Source organism: Aedes albopictus, chromosome 3 (genome assembly GCF_035046485.1).
Source record: "Aedes albopictus strain Foshan chromosome 3, AalbF5, whole genome shotgun sequence".
In the NCBI taxonomy this organism is placed as follows: domain Eukaryota; kingdom Metazoa; phylum Arthropoda; class Insecta; order Diptera; family Culicidae; genus Aedes; species Aedes albopictus.
Genome location: NC_085138.1, coordinates 311,698,999 through 311,715,569, shown reverse-complemented (window position 1 = coordinate 311,715,569; position 16,571 = coordinate 311,698,999). Strand labels below are relative to the sequence as shown.

At 43.2% G+C, this 16,571-nt stretch overlaps 1 protein-coding gene across 6 annotated transcripts in view; it reads left to right on the top strand.

Annotated features, from left to right (window-relative positions):
• Positions 1-16,571, top strand: part of LOC109431042 (serum response factor homolog) — a 536,938-nt gene that overhangs the window by 71,592 nt on the left and 448,775 nt on the right. For 5 of the 6 annotated variants that reach the window (XM_062842469.1, XM_062842472.1, XM_062842470.1 and 2 more), the window contains exon 2: positions 6,992-7,240. In XM_062842469.1, coding sequence (XP_062698453.1) covers positions 6,992-7,240 — 249 coding nt within the window. Of the gene's footprint in view, positions 1-6,991; positions 14,144-16,571 lie in introns of those variants that run through there. The other variant, XM_029865642.2, reaches the window with a different exon arrangement.

The window sequence follows — 16,571 nt, the reverse complement described above, 5'->3', positions numbered from 1 at the left end:
GTATGCCGCTTTGAAGTCGATGAACAGGTGGTGCGTTGGGACCTGGTATTCACGGCATTTCTGGAGGATTTGCCGTACGGTAAAGATCTGGTCCGTTGTCGACCGGCCGTCGATAAAGCCGACTTGATAACTTCCCACGAACTCATTCGTTTTAGATAACAGTCGACGGAAGATGACCTGGGATAGCACTTTGTAGGCAGCATTCAAAAAAGTGATCGCCTGAAGTTCTCACATTCCAAATGGTCGCCTTTCTTATGAATGGGGCAGATTACCCCTTCCTTCCACTCCTCCGGTAGCTGCTCGGTTTCCCAGATCCTGACTATCAGCCGATGCAGACAGGTGGCCAACTTTTCTGGGCCCATCTTGATGAGTTTAGCTGCGATACCATCCTTACCAGCTGCTTTGTTGGTTTTGAGCTGGTGAATGGCATCCTTAACTTCCCTCAGCGTGGGAGTTGGTTCATTTCCGTCCTCCGCTGCACTGGCGTCGTCGTTTCCTCCGTTGCCGTGGGCTCCCGTGCCTACGTTCTCCACGCCGTTCAGGTGCTGATCGGAGTGCTGCTTCCACCTTTCGATCACCTCAGGTCCGTCCGTCAAGAGGCCTCCATCTTTATCCCTGCATATTTCGGCTCGCGGCACGAAGCCGTTGCGGGATGCGTTAAGCTTCTGATAGAACTTCCGTGTTTCTTGGGAACGACACAGCAGTTCCATTTTTTCACACTCCGCTTCTTCCAGGCGGCGCTTTTTCTCCCGAAAGAGGCGGGTCTGCTGTTTCTGCTTCTGTTTGTAACGTTCTGTCGAGTCCCTTGCTGCAGCATTACCGCCCTCGCTGCGTTCTTCTCCTACAAAACCGTTCTACACTTTTCGTCGAACCATTCGTTCCGTCTATTCCGTTCCACGTACCCGATGATGCTCTCGGCTGCGTCGTTGATGGCGGCTTTCACTGTACTCCAGCAGTCCTCTAGAGGGGCCTCATCGAGCTCGCCCTCGTCTGGCAACGCGGTCTCGAGATTCTGCGCGTATGCTGAGGCGACATCCGGTTGTTTTAGTCGCTCAATGTTGTACCGTGGCGGTCGCCGGTACCGTACATTGTTGATGACGGAGAGTTTTGGGCGCAGTTTGACCATCACCAGATAGTGGTCGGAGTCGATGTCGGCGCCACTATATGTCCTGACGTCGATAATGTCGGGAAGTGCCGTCCGTCAATCAGAACGTGGTCGATTTGAGATTCCGTCTGCTGTGGTGATCTCCTGTGGTGTAACGATAAGGGAGGCTGTGTTGGAAAAAAGGTGCTACGTATGGCCATTTTTTTGGAGGCGGCGAAATCAATGAGTCGTAGGCCATTTTCGTTCGTCTGCTGGTGGGCGCTGAACTTACCAATCGTCGGTCTGAATTCCTCCTCCTGGCCTACCTGAGCGTTCAAATCTCCTATGATGATCTTGACGCCGTGGCTTGGGCAGCGATCGTACTCGCGTTCAAGCTGAGCGTAAAATGCATCCTTGTCATCATCAGTACTTGCGGAGTGTGGGCTGTGCACGTTTATTATGCTGAAGTTGAAGAATCGGCCCTTGATCCTCAACCTGCACATTCTTTCGTCGATCGGCCACCGAATGATCACGCGTCTCTGCATATCACCCATCACGATGAAAGCTGTTCCCAGCTCGCGTGTGTTGCCGCAGCTCTGGTAGATGGTATGATTACCTCTAAACGTTCGCACCATGGATCCTGTCCAACACACCTCCTGCAGCGCTACGATGCCGAACCCGCGGTCCTTCAGTAGATCGGCGAGTATGTGGGTGCTCCCAATGAAGTTGAGAGATCGGCAGTTCCACGTACCGAGTTTTCAATCGCAAGTCATTTTTGTTCGCTGGGGTCGTTGCCGTTGGTCTCGGTTCGTATTATTCTGTTGCTGATTTTCTGTTACAATGGTTTTTTTTTTACGGCTGGCTCGTATGGCCTGACACCAACCCCCTACTTTCCGGAGGACCATAGTGCACAGTTGAGCTTAGAGTCCATCCCTGGCACTCGGACGTAGATCAGCCGCCCCTAACATGGGGATCAGACGCTGTTGTGAGCCGCTCCTCCTGGAGAACAGACGCTCAGGTTTGCCGAAGCAAACCCCCCCTCTTCCCTGTCAGCCTATGATCAAAGTTCCCACCGGGGTTGGTTACCCGATCTTCCTGGGCTAGGCAGAGGCTAGTGGATCACAATGGGATCTGAATTGCTTCCGTTTTGTCTGCAACAAAAATTTTTGAGATCATGTCATTATCTGTTACCAGTTGGGATAAAGAGTAATCGCCGCGGCTTCTTTGTTGCTTGTTTTGTGCCTCTTTTGTCTGACAATTCTCTTCACTGCTTATTGCTAAACCTTGTTCATATATTATGTACATTGGGAACAGCTTGCTGACGTACACAGATTGAAAAAAGAGTGTAAATTTCTGTGACATATGATGCACATAATTGGAGCGTGGCATATCACAGAGGATTACATGACATATCATGTAAAAGTCACAAAATATCATGTAAACTTCCATTATATGTCATGTCTCTGCATGACTCTGTGTGTTTACATGACATATAACACAAATTTACATGATATATCATGTAAACCATCATAACACTAAATTTACATGCCTAAACTGAAGTTTACATGACGTGTAAATCTAATTATTTTTATCTGTGTAGTGTATGGTTGGAGTTTACAATGGCTCTAATGAAAAGGGGGTTAAACTAAGTTTTCCAGCCAATCTGCACTAACGCAACTCAAGCCCTTGCTGGTGGAGGTATGCCCACCAAATTTTACTGGTGGGTTCTCCGTCAACTCCTGCAACAGAGTACACGTTGTATTCAATTCATCCAGGCCTGACGCAATGATGGTTGCGCAAACCATTTGGACTGCCGGGCCGTTTCAAATTTTCTGCTTTTGGTGGTAGCATCTCTTGAGTTCTGTTCACTAGCGAATTGACGATGGTCTCTGGTTTACCAAAAAGGGTTTTCAGCGGCAATGGAACTCCTTGCAAGTTTGCTGGGTGTTGCGAACGTTAGTAGATTGCTGCTAAGGCATTGCCTACCAAGCTTCATTGAGGATGCAACATGTTTACTTCGTCGTTGAATCCGTAGAACCTGAACTCTCGTAGCTTGCCGGAAAGAGTGGACGCGCAGAGATTTAGCTTTGGATTAGCGAAGAAACGCCCTAGGGACTGCTTACACTCTGTCGGAACGCCGTCGCTTAAGGATTCAATCCAGCGTCTGCACCAGCTGTACCTCCATCGACTGCTGCATGCCTTTATAGAAGCCACTTCTGCTCCTTCAAATACATTTTTTTTCCAATGCCTGTTCCTCTTCAAACAACTTCAGTTCCTGATGCAACGATTGAGTGGCAATAGTGTTTGTGGTCAATCTGCCACTGGCCATCGACAGCCTGCTTCCAAACATTGGCAAAGAATTTTCTCTGTCAGACGATTGCTCTATTTATCAAAAATTTAAATTTATTTGCACAAGCAGGTTGCAAGTCAAATTCGCTGCAGCTCCTCCTCCGGTGAGTTTAGCGAGTCAATAATCACTCGGGAAACAACTCAGTCATGAGATTTGAGATTTCGAGTTTTTACCAACACTTTTTGAGGTAGACCTGTGCGTCTCCTTCAGAGAATTTTCCAGTAGCATTTCAGTGGTGCTTCCAGGAGATCAATCAGGGATTTCTCTCGAACTCCTGTATTCTTTAGGATTCGATCCAGGAGTGTCTACAGAGATTCCTACAGAATTCTTTCAAAGATTCCTCGTAAATTTCTTCACGTTGCTTCAAAGATTAACCCAGGAAGATTCAGGGATGTCTCTATGAGTTTTTCCATGTGTTTTTTAGAAGAAGTCTTAGAAATTCCGACAGGCGTTAATTCATGGATTACTCGAAAAGCTTCTTCAGTTGTGTCGTCAGGAGGATTCTAGGATGCCTCTAGGAGATCCGTCAGGGATTCTCATGCTTCAGAGAATTTCCTTCAGGAATTAGTTAGGCAGTTCCGCCAGAGATTCCTATATGATTCTAATCAGCAATTTCTCCTGGCATTCCTTCAGAGATCCCTCGAATCCCTTCAGGGATTGCATCTGGAATTCCGTCTGGGATTTCTTATGGAATTCCTTCTGGAGTTCCTTCTGGGATATATCCTGGAATTTCTTCACCCAAGTAACATTTTGAAGTCGAGTAGATTCCAACAGATTATGAGCACCATCATAAAGCCAAAACAAAATAATTTTGGTTTTACGACGGTTCTCAAACCTTTTTGAAAGCAAATAAGGCATCAAATTGTTGCTTGTACATGGATCCCTGAGATTGTTTCGAAGATTCTTCTTTGAATTCCTTCGGGATGCCTCATAGAGATTTTCCAGAGATTGCTTCAGGAGTTTCATTAGAAACATCTGTAGGAGTTCTCCAGGTATTCCCACAGAAGTTCCTTCAGGGATTCACCCTGGAGCCTCTTCGAGGATTCTTGCAATATAGTAGTCCCTTCAGGGATCTCCCCAGTAGCTCTAGGAAGGGTCAGGGATGTCTCTAAGCAGTCTTGTGCATTATCACCATCATAACACAAAAAAGCCGCAACATCAACATTGCCCTTCTTCCTCCATCAACGCTACAGCCGAGCGTCTCTATGTTGCTAACGAATCAGTGAAAAGAATTATCAGACAAAAGACGCACAAAACAAGCAACAAAGAAGCGATTACTCTTTATCGCAGCCGGTAACAGATAAAGACATGATCTCAAAAATTTTTGTTGCAGACAAAACGGAATCTGAATTTGTTGCGTACTTTTCAACTCGTGAATAATCGATTATTACTAATCCAAAATCGAATCTGTTTGGTGGTAGATCTTTAACAGGGTTGCAGTGTTTACCGACTCGAAGTTACCGCTCGAAAATCACAATGCAAGGCTTAAAAATCTCTAAACTCGTGGTGTGCGATCTTTATCCTATTCTGTTCAAGTTGGAACACTTATGTCACATTGGGTGGATTGTCGCAACAAACGCAGGTTGCGACATTGTCATTATTGTTGCGCGATGGTTGAATTTTGATTCACTGTAACGAACACATTCGAGACGAATGCATTGACACGGTGGCTGCCGCCTTCACGCTCTTTCTTTGCAAATCTCCTGAGCAGCCGAATGCTCGTTAACAGTCGTTCTGACGCAGAGCTATGCCACTCACTGCTGGGTGACTCTCATCTGAAAGGGCCAGGATAAGGGAAGGTAAATTTGTTAAGTGGTAGGGAATCGCGCCACTTGGGCGGTGGCTTCTGTATTCGTCTGTTTTCCTCTATAACTCAGTCAAATTTGAACCAATTGACACAACTTTTGGAATGTGGTGAGATAGGTAGAGTATCTACCCGTGTACAACATTTCAAGTCAATTGGTTCAAAATTGACTGAGTTATAGTGGAAAACAGACGAATATAGAAGCCACCGCCCAAGTGGCGCGATACCCTATTGCATGGCGCAACAAACACACGCCCTATGAATATGAATACAAAGCGTAGAACAAAAACTCGCTTCGGTGTTTCATCGTGTGGTTCGAAAACAAGAGACGATCGCTGCTGTTGGATGGGGTTGACTCTGCATTGAACGAGGGTTGGCTTGAGTGGCTTTTGCGTGAATCGATTATGTTTTGATGGACTGCGTTTGTCGTATGAAGTGGTGGTTGAAACGAGTGTCGTTCGACATTAACCATCCTGAAACTGCCCAACCCTGCCTCTAAGTATTCCAACAGAGATTTCTTCACAAGTTCCCTCAGCTATTTCAACAGGAGTTCCTTTAGGTATTCCTTCTGAAGTTTCTTCAGAGATACTCTCAGGAGAATTCAGGGATTCATTTAGAAGATTCATCACAAATTCTTCCAGAAATTCTTTCGGGAACTCCTAAAGGAGGTCATTTAACGATTGCTATATGAGTTCCTCCAGCGATTTTTTCTCCAAGCAAATAAGGCATCAAATTGTTGCTTGTACATGGACCCCTCCTGAGATTCTTTCGAGGATTCCTCTTTGAATTCCTTCGAGATGCTTCATGGAGATCTTCCAAAGATTGTTTCAGGTGTTTCATTAGAAACATCTGTAGGAGTTCTCCAGGTATTCCTAAAGAAGTTCCTCCAGGGATTCACCCAGGAGCCTCTTCGAGGATTCTTGTAGTATAGTAGTTCTTTCAGGGATCTCCCCTGTAGCTCTAGGAAGATTCAGGGATGCCTCTAAGTGTTCCAACAGAGATTCCTACACAAGTTCCCTCAGCTATTACAACAGGAGTTCCTTTAGGTATTCCTTCTGAAGTTTATTTAGAGATACTTTCAGGAGAATTTAGGGGATGCCTTCAGAAGATACATCACAAATTCTTCCAGAAATTCTTTCGGGAACTCCTACAGGAGGTCATTTAGCGATTGCTATAGGAGTTCCTCCAGCGATATATTCTGAAATTCCTTCAGGATCCTTCCAATGCCTACAAATGCCTTCGGTTTTTATGTCGAATAATACTTTCATGTGACGTTCTTAATAGGATGTAATACATAATGTGTACAGCAATTGCACAAAAAATGTGCTATCTGTGAAGGAAAATTAGTAAAATCTGCGTGTTTTTTTAATTAAAAAAAAAAACAAAAAGTATGTCGTATTGATGAATTTCGATATGGTTTAAATTAATTTTCATTTTTTCTAACTACTCATCCTTACCCGGTCTTGATCCACAAGTTGGGAAACTTTTGAAGTCAAACACACGCCGAGCGAAAGGGATCCATACGAAATGAGCGGAAAAGAATTATGTGTAGATGAAAGACATGTGTTCAAACATAAGTTCTCACTTTTGCGTTCGTCCAAGTGGCATTTGGGGACATGAGGGCTAGAGGGTCACATGCCGAACTGATTTCTGTAAACCGGGTTGTACGAGAGCAAATATTGAACGCGTGTAATTTACCCCACCGAAAAATATGTCACTAATTCCTTTTGGTTTTTTTCTTTTCTCCTTCTAGGCCTACGAACTTTCCACTCTGACCGGCACGCAAGTGATGCTGCTGGTGGCCTCCGAGACCGGTCACGTGTACACGTTCGCGACGCGCAAGCTGCAACCGATGATCACGTCGGAAGCGGGCAAAGCGCTCATCCAGACCTGCCTGAACTCGCCGGATCCCCCGACGGGGTCCAGCGGCGATCAGCGCATGTCTGCCACCGGGTTCGAGGAAACCGAACTCAGCTACAACATCGGCGACGAAGATTCGAAAGTAAGACAGCTAGTGTACGGCCACGGACACCACGGGCATGCTCATCTGGGTCACCCGCAGACCGGCCACTACGGGCTGGATCAAAGTCTGATGCAGCAGCCCTATCCGGTCAGTGGGCAGGGTTCACCGTTGTCGCACGCGCAGTCCTACCCGCCACATTCGGGCCACTCGCACCATTCGCACATCCCGCACCACTCGCACACGGCGCACATGAGCCACGCGCATGCGCAACGGTAGTGGTTCGCGTGTGCGTGACATGCGTGCTGCAATGCTGGTGCAACTAATTCCTCCAAAGCAGGGTTTTCGTTTCGATTTGAAGTATGCTTTATTGTATTGTTGTTAGTGGTAATTATTGTTCGTGTGAGTGAGGATCCTCCTAAGCGGTGCTACGCCCTCTATCAGCTTTTGGCTTCTATTTCGTCCAACGTCTTTGTTTCTAGGAAAGGATTCTGCAATGTAGTAACATTTCACGGATAGTAGAATTGAGTAGAAGTGATCAGTCGTCATTTTGACACTCTTGAAAAGAAATTAACGACGTCGTTCCGCTTTCACCCCGTTCCCCGAATCTACCTACAGTGTAATTTATAATTAATAATTATTAAATATTACGTCGAGATCTCACACACAATACACACAATAACTCTCCGACGACGTGCCAGCGCGTCGTGTCGCCGCGCCATGGTCCGAATGGTTTTAAAGAGCCTTCTTTACGTCCATCGGTGTCCCATTAATTACCTCTTCTGGCCATATAACTGTCCGGCTGTCGGATCTCCCGCGTATGATGATGCCATATTACATCTCTCAGACACTCACACAACCACATATCGCGATTTTTTTTTTCGTGTAGGGCGACGCGTACTCCTTGACTGGATGCAAATTCCATGCGCGCTAGGGGTCTTCCTCCGAAGGCGCGCCGCGCCGGTGTGGTTCTTCTCATCACCATCAAAAGTGCGATTTGATGTTCGTCCGGTGGAGAGTTTTAATTTCACCGAAGTGCACTTGCGCGCAATACAGGACGAAGGCGCTGGATGATGAGACAGGCGAAGAAGGATTCGTCACACACTCGAGTGCCAATTGAATTGAATGCGAGATGAACGACGACGAAGCGATCACAGTCAATACAGTGACTGACGACGACGACGACGACGATGATGAGGATGCTTGGGATGATTGTGTTCGATCGAATGTGGGGGGAACAAAAGTCTACGAGTGAGGAAAAACGATGTAAAAGTCCACTCGAATGAAAGTAATTTGTGGATGACATAAATATTTACATTGTGTCCCGTTGAAGTGACAAAAAATGCGAGTTATCCACCTATGGGGATATCCCGACCCTGTCACTTTCAATGGTATACTCCTGGGAAGATATCAAGAATACTTCCTTGTGGTAAAAAACGCAACGAATTCGAAGTGGAATTCCAGGAAGAATTCCACTAGGTATTCCAGGAAGAATTCCACCAGGAATTCCAGGAAGAATTCCTCATGAGTTTTGGGAGGAATTCCGCAGCAATTCCAGAAGAAATTCCACAGTAATTCCAGGAGGGATTCCATAGGAATTCCAGGAAGAATTCCACAGGAATTCCAAAAGGAATTCCACAGGAATTCCAAAAGGAATTCCACAGGAATTCCAAAAGGAATTCCACAGGAATTCCAGGAGGAATTCCACAGGAATTCCAGGAAAAATTCCACAGGAATTCCAGGAAAAATTCCACCGGGATTCCAGGAAAAATTCCACCGGGATTCCAGGAGGAATTCCACAGGAATTCCACAGGAATTCCAGGATGAATTCCAGGAGGAATTCCTGGAGGAATTCCAGGAGGAATTCCACAGGAATTCCAGGAGGAATTCCAGGAAAAATTCCACAGGGATTCCAGGAGAAACTCCACAGGAATTCCAGAAGGCATTCCACAGAAACTACAGGAGGAATTCCAGAGTAATTTCAGGAGGAATTTTACAAGAATTCCAGGAGGAATTGAACAGAAATTCCAGGAGGAATTCCACAGAAATTCCAGGAAGAATTCCACAGCAATTCCAGGAAAAATTCCACAGGGATTCCAGGAGGAATTCCACAGGAATTCCAGGAGGAATTTCACAGGAATTCCTGGAGGAATTCCACAGGAATTCCATGCGGAATTCCACAGGAATTCATGGAAAATTTCACAGGGATTCCAGGAGGAATGCCACAGGAATTCCAGAAGGAATTCCACAGGAATTCCAGAAGGAATTCCACAGGAACTACAGGAAGAATTCCACAGTAATTTCAGGAGGAATTTTACAAGAATTCCAGGAGGAATTGAACATATATTCCAGGAAGAAATCCACAGAAATTCTAGGAGGAATTCCACGGAAATTTCAGAAGGAATTCCACAGGAATTCCAGGAGGAATTCCAGAAGGAATTCTTCAGGAATTCCATGAGGAATTGCACAGGACTTCCATGAGGAATTCCACAGGAATTCCACAGGAATTGCAGGAGGAATTCCACATGAATTCCAGGAGGAATTCCAGGTGGAATTCCACAGGAATTCCAGGAGGAATTCCACAGGAATTCCAGGAGGAATTCTACAGGAATTCCAGGAGGAATTCTACAGGAATTCCAGGAGGAATTCTACAGGAATTCCAGGAGGAATTCTACAGGAATTCCAGGAGGAATTCTACAGAAATTCCAGGAGGAATTCTACAGGAATTCCAGGAGGAATTCTACAGGAATTCCAGGAGAAATTCCGCAGAAATTCCAGGAGGAATCCCAGGAAGAATTCTACAGGAATTTCAGGAGAAATTCCAGGAGGAATTCCAGGAGGAATTCCAGGAGGAATTCCAGGAAGAATTCCAGGAGGAATTTCAGAAGGATTTCCAGAAGGATTTCCAGGAGCAATTCCAGAAGGATTTCCAGGAGGAATTCCACAAGAATTTTCACAGGAATTCCACAGAAATTCCACAGGAATTCCAGAATGAATTCCACAGGAATTTCAGAATGACTTCTACAGGAATTTCAGAATGAATTCCACAGAAATTCCTGTAGAAATTCCAGGATGAATTCCACAGGCATTATAAAAGGATTTCCAGGAATTACAGGAAGAATTCCATAGCAATTCCAAAACAAATTCCACAGTAATTTCAGAAGAAATTTCACAGCAGAAGAATTTCCAGAAGAATTTCCACAGTAATTTCAGGAGGAATTCCACAGGAGTTCCAGGAAGAATTCCACAGGAATTCCAGTAGGAATTCCAGGATGAATTCCACAGAATTTACAAAAGAATTTCCAGGACTTTCAGGCGGATTTCCAGAGCAACTCCAGAAGGAATTCCAAAAGAAATTGCACAGGAATTCTTGAAGGAACTCCACAGGAATTCTAGGAAGAATTCCACCAGGAATTCCAGGAGGAATTCTTCAGGAATTCCTGGAGGAATTTTTCAGGCTTTACAGGAGGAATTCTTCAGGAGGAATTCTTCAGAAATTCCAGGAGGAATTCTTAAGGAATTCCAGGAGGAATAATTTAGAAATTTCAGGAGGAATGCTTCAGAAATTCCAGGAGGAATTCTTCAGGAATTCCAGAAGGAATTCTTCAGGAATTACAGGAGGAATTCTTCAGGAATTCCAGAAGGAATTCTTCAGGAATTCCAGGAGGAATTCTTCAGGAATTCCAGGAGTACTTCTTCAGGAATTTCAGGAGGAATTCTTCAGGAATTCCAGGAGGAATTCTTCAGGAATTCCAGGAGGAATTCTTCACGAACTCCAATAGGAATTCTTCAGGAATTCCAGGAAGAATTCTTCAGGAATTCCAGGAGAAATTCCACAGGAATTCCATGAGGAATTCAGCAGGAATTCCAGGAAGAATTCCAGAGGGAATTCTTCAGGAATTCCAGGAGGAGTTTTTCAGGAATTTCTGGAGGAATTCTTCAGGAATTCCTGGAGGAATTCTTCAGAAATTCCAGAAGGGATTCTTCAGGGATTCCAGAAGGATCTAATCAAGTATTCCACAAGATTTTGAGGAGGAATGCCACAGGAATTTCAGAAGAAATTCCACAGGAATTCCAGGAGGTTTTCCACAGGATTCCAGGAGGAATTCTTCTGGAATTCCAGAAGGAATTCTCCAGGAATTACAGAAGGATATCTCCAGGAATTCCAGAAGGATATCTCCAGGAATTCCAGAAGGATATCCAGAAGGAACTCCAGAAGAGATTCTTCCGGAATTCCAGAGGAATTCTTTAGGAATCCCAGAAGGAATTCTCCAGGAGTTCCAGAAGGAATTCTCCAGGAATTCCAGGAGGAATTTTTCGGGAATTCCAGGTGGAATTCTTCAGGAATTCCAGGAGGAATTCTTCAGGAATTCCAGAAGGATCTAATCAGGAATTCCACAAGATTTTGAAGAGGACTTCCACTGGAATTCCCGGAGGAACTCCCATGAGGAATTCCTATCACTTCTATTAAGGCTATCATAGCCTTCTTGAACACAATACTCTTCAGCAGCCCACCATGCCCCAAAACTTTTCCTCCACTGCAAAATTTTTATGATGAATCTGTCCCCGGTCCTCACCATCACAATACCCACCCAAAAACCCGAGCTCGTGCGAGACTGCGATTAATGGTTAATATTTCTTCACTGAACATTCGCGCAGACTCATCCCGCGTTACGTTCGTCGCTTCGCTGGTATCGCTGCGCTGGCTGGTAGATGACACCTATCGTCTCCGTTGTCCGCGTGTCCGCTTTCGTCATTTTAATTACCTTTAATACCCGATGGATTTCATGTCGCAGTGCTAAATAATGGCTACTCCTTTCGGTTTCAGTTGCGCGCGCGCGAGGGCCCCGAGGGGTGGAAGATTTCACGAGAAATCAGTCAGAGGCACAGACAGCAATTTGAAGCAATCAGGGGGTCGCTAATTGGCAGTAATTACATTAGAGGCAGTGACGAATCTTAGGTTTATCTGGAGTCTCTGAAGTCCGAAATCCTTTGTGCGGTGGGCGGGATGTGTGCGAAGGTGCCAAAAATCAATCGATCGTATTCAATGGAAAATTATGCAAATTTCTTCCGAGAAACCATTAGGCGGCGAAGGTGAACTACCTCCAGCAGATGAGCATGCCCATCGTCCTAGATGTAGTTTGTGGAGTGCTTTATTCTGTCCTTCTATGTCTCTTTAAGTTCAAAGTGTGCTTTTGGATTGTGAATCTTTTGTTGTAGCTTTTGTTCGTGTGACGGAATGCAATTGTTATTTATTTCAAATTTTATGTTTTCCCTAAAAAAATCATCAAAATCTAACTAGAAAACTCTGATATTATAAAACAACCCTCATTTCCCAGTGTGCTATAAACTTAGTTGAATCGAAGATTTCCCCCCAATCACTAGTAAGAGTCGTCTTAGGTTAGGCTAGGCAATCTATATCGAATTGTTTTTCATTTTAGTTTTAAGGGTTCTCGTTTTCCACAAAACGAGCCAAAATCAAAGGATCTAATTCGTGCCCCCAAAAAGGCACTAGATTTCACTTACAAATACCCACACACCCCATCCGTTTCCTCGATCAACGCCCTTTCTATGTGTACGAGCGAGTACGTGAACAATGTGAACCGAGTGTGCCGTATTAGTTGTCTAAGTTCAGGAAACCTTCACCTAGGTTCGCTAAGTAGCTGTAGGCTCCGAAAAAACAACACACACTAGTTGCTAAGTAGTTTGTCCAAGAGATGTCTAGTACTTTGTTGATTATTTCATGTTTATGTTTAATTTATTAACATTCCCAGTTGATGCAGTATTTTTTCCATTTGTAAATATAAGTAGAAAACGAAGCAATCGAGAACTTACTCTAGTTGGTAGTGAAGTAAAAACCTAGATTTAAAATTTTACAAACTCTTTTAATGAGCAAAACAATGACAATTTTTCCAGTATGAATGATCTTCCCTAGAAGACACGAGAAAAAGTGGTAGTAAAAATTAACTTATTCTCTCTCTATCTAATTAAAAAAAAACAACAGAAACTAATAAACAGAGATCTTAGAAAAAAACGTAGTTGAAATGACAAAGTCAGTGTACTCAATCCAAGTGTAAGATTTAGGAAGCCCTCTCCCATCCCAGTAGAAGGGAGGGAGCGTAAATCGATGTATATTAGAGTGGGTCAACGTTGTATGGAGAAACTTTAAATTTGATTGTATCATCCCGGAACAAAGCTTTTTCAATCTATATTAGCGCTTAAAACAACTGTGCAAAATTTGGGAGCGATTGGTTGCGTCCCCGTATTCCGCATTGCGATTGAAATTTGTATGGAAGTTAATATGGGAAAACGTACTTTTTTGCATTTTACTCATAAGTTGAATTCTTTTGTTCAATACCATGTAACTAATGACGTTAAAGTATAGCCTAGGATATGCCGAGAAACTTTGCCGAAGACCGCAAAGTGATCCGACGCTTGTGAAAAAAGTTATTCTCCTGGTAACTTAGGCCAAAAATTGTGATTTTATTATTGATGTTATTCCTTTACATGTTAAATGTTAAGCACCACCGGGCAATCTGTACGTTATAACTTTTTTCACAAGTGTCGGATCACTTTGCGGTCTTCGGCAAAGTTTTTCGGCATATCCTAGGCTATACTTTACCGTCATTGGTTAGATTGTTTTAGAAGAAAAATTTCAATTTATGAGAAAAATGCAAAAAATCACGTTTTCCCATACAAAATTCCATACAAATTTCAATCGCAATGCGGAATACGGGGAAGCAACCAATCGCTCCCAAATTTTGCACAGTTACTTTGTACGCTAAAATGAATCGAAAAAGCTTTGTTCCAAAAAATCGACTTTGTTGACCCAGTCTAATGTATATTCGATGGTTTTGTGCAGTATTCAATGTGACATAGATAAACAAAACAAAAAAAAAACTGATCGAACGTTGGTAATAAATGTTGACGAAGTTTACAACTGAATTATGGCGCTAAGTTTGATTTTCCTTCTGTCCTTTTTTGTTTTATTTTGCTGGTTGATGTCTATTACTTCAACTTTTCATCTAACGCTTTTACGTCTTGTGTTCTCTAACTGTGTTTGTGTTTTGCTTGATGTATTCCTGTTGCTGTTTCAAGGCGGTAAGTACACTGGATGTTTTAAAAGCAGTTGTTACGTATATCACATCGATTGATGATACATTTGCCGGTGCTTCCGGATATCCGAAAAGCTGACTGTGGAGCTAAGTGGTCAATTGCTGAAAAGTTTCAGAAAATTTTATTGTAGAACAAACTTAAGTAATTCTCATCAATTTCTTTACAATATTCTTGCGAGGTGGACTTTCTTCGGCACGAATAGACAAAAATTGAAAGCAGCTTTGGTTGGAGCAGCTTCAATGCTGGAAATACATCATTTATTATATTAAAAACTAATTAATCAATACTAAAAACTCTCTTACATTTTGCTATCTTTACTCGCACTACGTCCACCTCTTACCACAACAGTTTACTTTCTGCTTCGGCACTGAACCGTGTTGCCAGTTTCACCAAACTCAAAACTTTCGTATAAAATATTATAAATATTTTACGTTGAAAAAATTGATTGAAAGTCTTTTACCATTGATGACACAAAAACGACACAATTCTAAGGCCTGAAGTACACAGGGTCAAATATTTGACAAGGAATGAACTAGAGATCAAACATCTGTTTGACACTAATGAAAATTTGATCGAGCCAAACAAGGTGTTTGAGCATAGGTTTCTTTTTGGATAAATATTTGACCCTGTGTACTGGGATCTTAAGTATTAATTTTAAGAAATTGCTGTTACGAAATAAGCTTCACAGGCAAACCGACTATTACTAACAAAATCACGCCATAGTTACAAGAGCTCCACAATTGAACATTATTTAAAGTAACATTTTAATTGTTATTTCATTAAAAAAAAAAGTTCATACTTTTATTATGCATCTACGATGTAATTGTTTAACACTGGCATAACCTAAACTGTTAGCATGACTGCCAGATTTTTTTTCTTCAATTTGCCCAATCGTGCATTTCAAGGGGTTTCAGAGGCATCCCCGGGATGTTCCAGAGGAACTCAGAAGGTTAAGGGAGGCGCAATGGTTTTTCAGGGCGTTCCAGGGACGTTACAGCGGGTTTCAGCAGCCTGGATTGCTGCTGGGTTTCAAGGAGTTTCAGAGGCGTTTCAAGGGTGTTCCAGGGGAATCAAGGGGGTCTCATGGGTGTTCCAGGGTCTTCCGAAAGCGAACCAAGGGGCTTCAGGAGCGTTCAAGGAGTTTTCAATGAGCTTCAGGGGGTGTCTGGAGATTTTCAGAGGGTTTCAGGGGCGTTCCATGATATTTCAAAAGCGTTCCGAAGCGTGTCAGAAACGTGTGCCCGGAATTTGTGGTGGTTTCGGGAGCGTTCCGGTAGGGTTTCCCAGATATTGCCTGACACCCTGAAACAGTTTAAAACCTTTCTGAACATTACCGAAACTTCCTTAAAATCCGCGGGAATCCTCCCTGTATCTCTTTAAACAGTGTTGCGAAAGTTCATCTCATTCATGCGATCATTGTATAACAGATCTTTTCAGTCATTTTGGCTTCCAGTCATGCTCGAAGCGATTTCGATCAATCAGACCTCTCTTCAAATGAGAAGCGATTCCTTGTCAGTTGAATGAATTGGCACTGAAATGACTAGCTGGACACGGGTCGGTCAACTTTTATCGAATGTTGTATCACTGTTGGACCCATATCGGATAGCTGCTGGATCTATGTTGGGTGTGTTAAAACAAATACAGATCAGTGATAGGTTTATGTCGGGTCTGATGTCTTCTATAACGAGCAAAGCTTTAATTAAACCTACGATGCCACAACTAATGCGTGCTACCTGTGGTTCAATTGAATGATGTGTGTCTATCATTAGGCGACGGAGAGCCTTGATTGTTGACAATTGAAAATTGAGTAGTTGTCTGCCTTGCCTTGCCTTGTTATTTCAATACAAACTTATTGTTTTATCGATAAAACACTAGAACTGTAAGATGAAACAAAGGAGGTTTTCTTAACACAATTTTCACATTTCTGATTGCTGAACACTTTTCCACATACTGACAACTATTCTGCTTATTATGCTTCTTGCTTCTTCCTGACATCTATCAAATCCAATCATCTAATCATCTGCTATTGTTATACTGAAAAATAAACCAAGTGCTGGCAGCAACAAGATGTTTTGAAGTGATCAATTTGGCCCCGGATTGTGTGTTCCATGCTCAATTTGCTATTCGAATGGTCTCACTGATTAGTGAGATTGTACACTGTTGTCTTATATATTCAACATTAGCACTAGAAGCGTAGTGCAATATTTAATTATTTAAAAATAAAAAAAAAGTATCAAAACAAAAACAGTACGTTTCA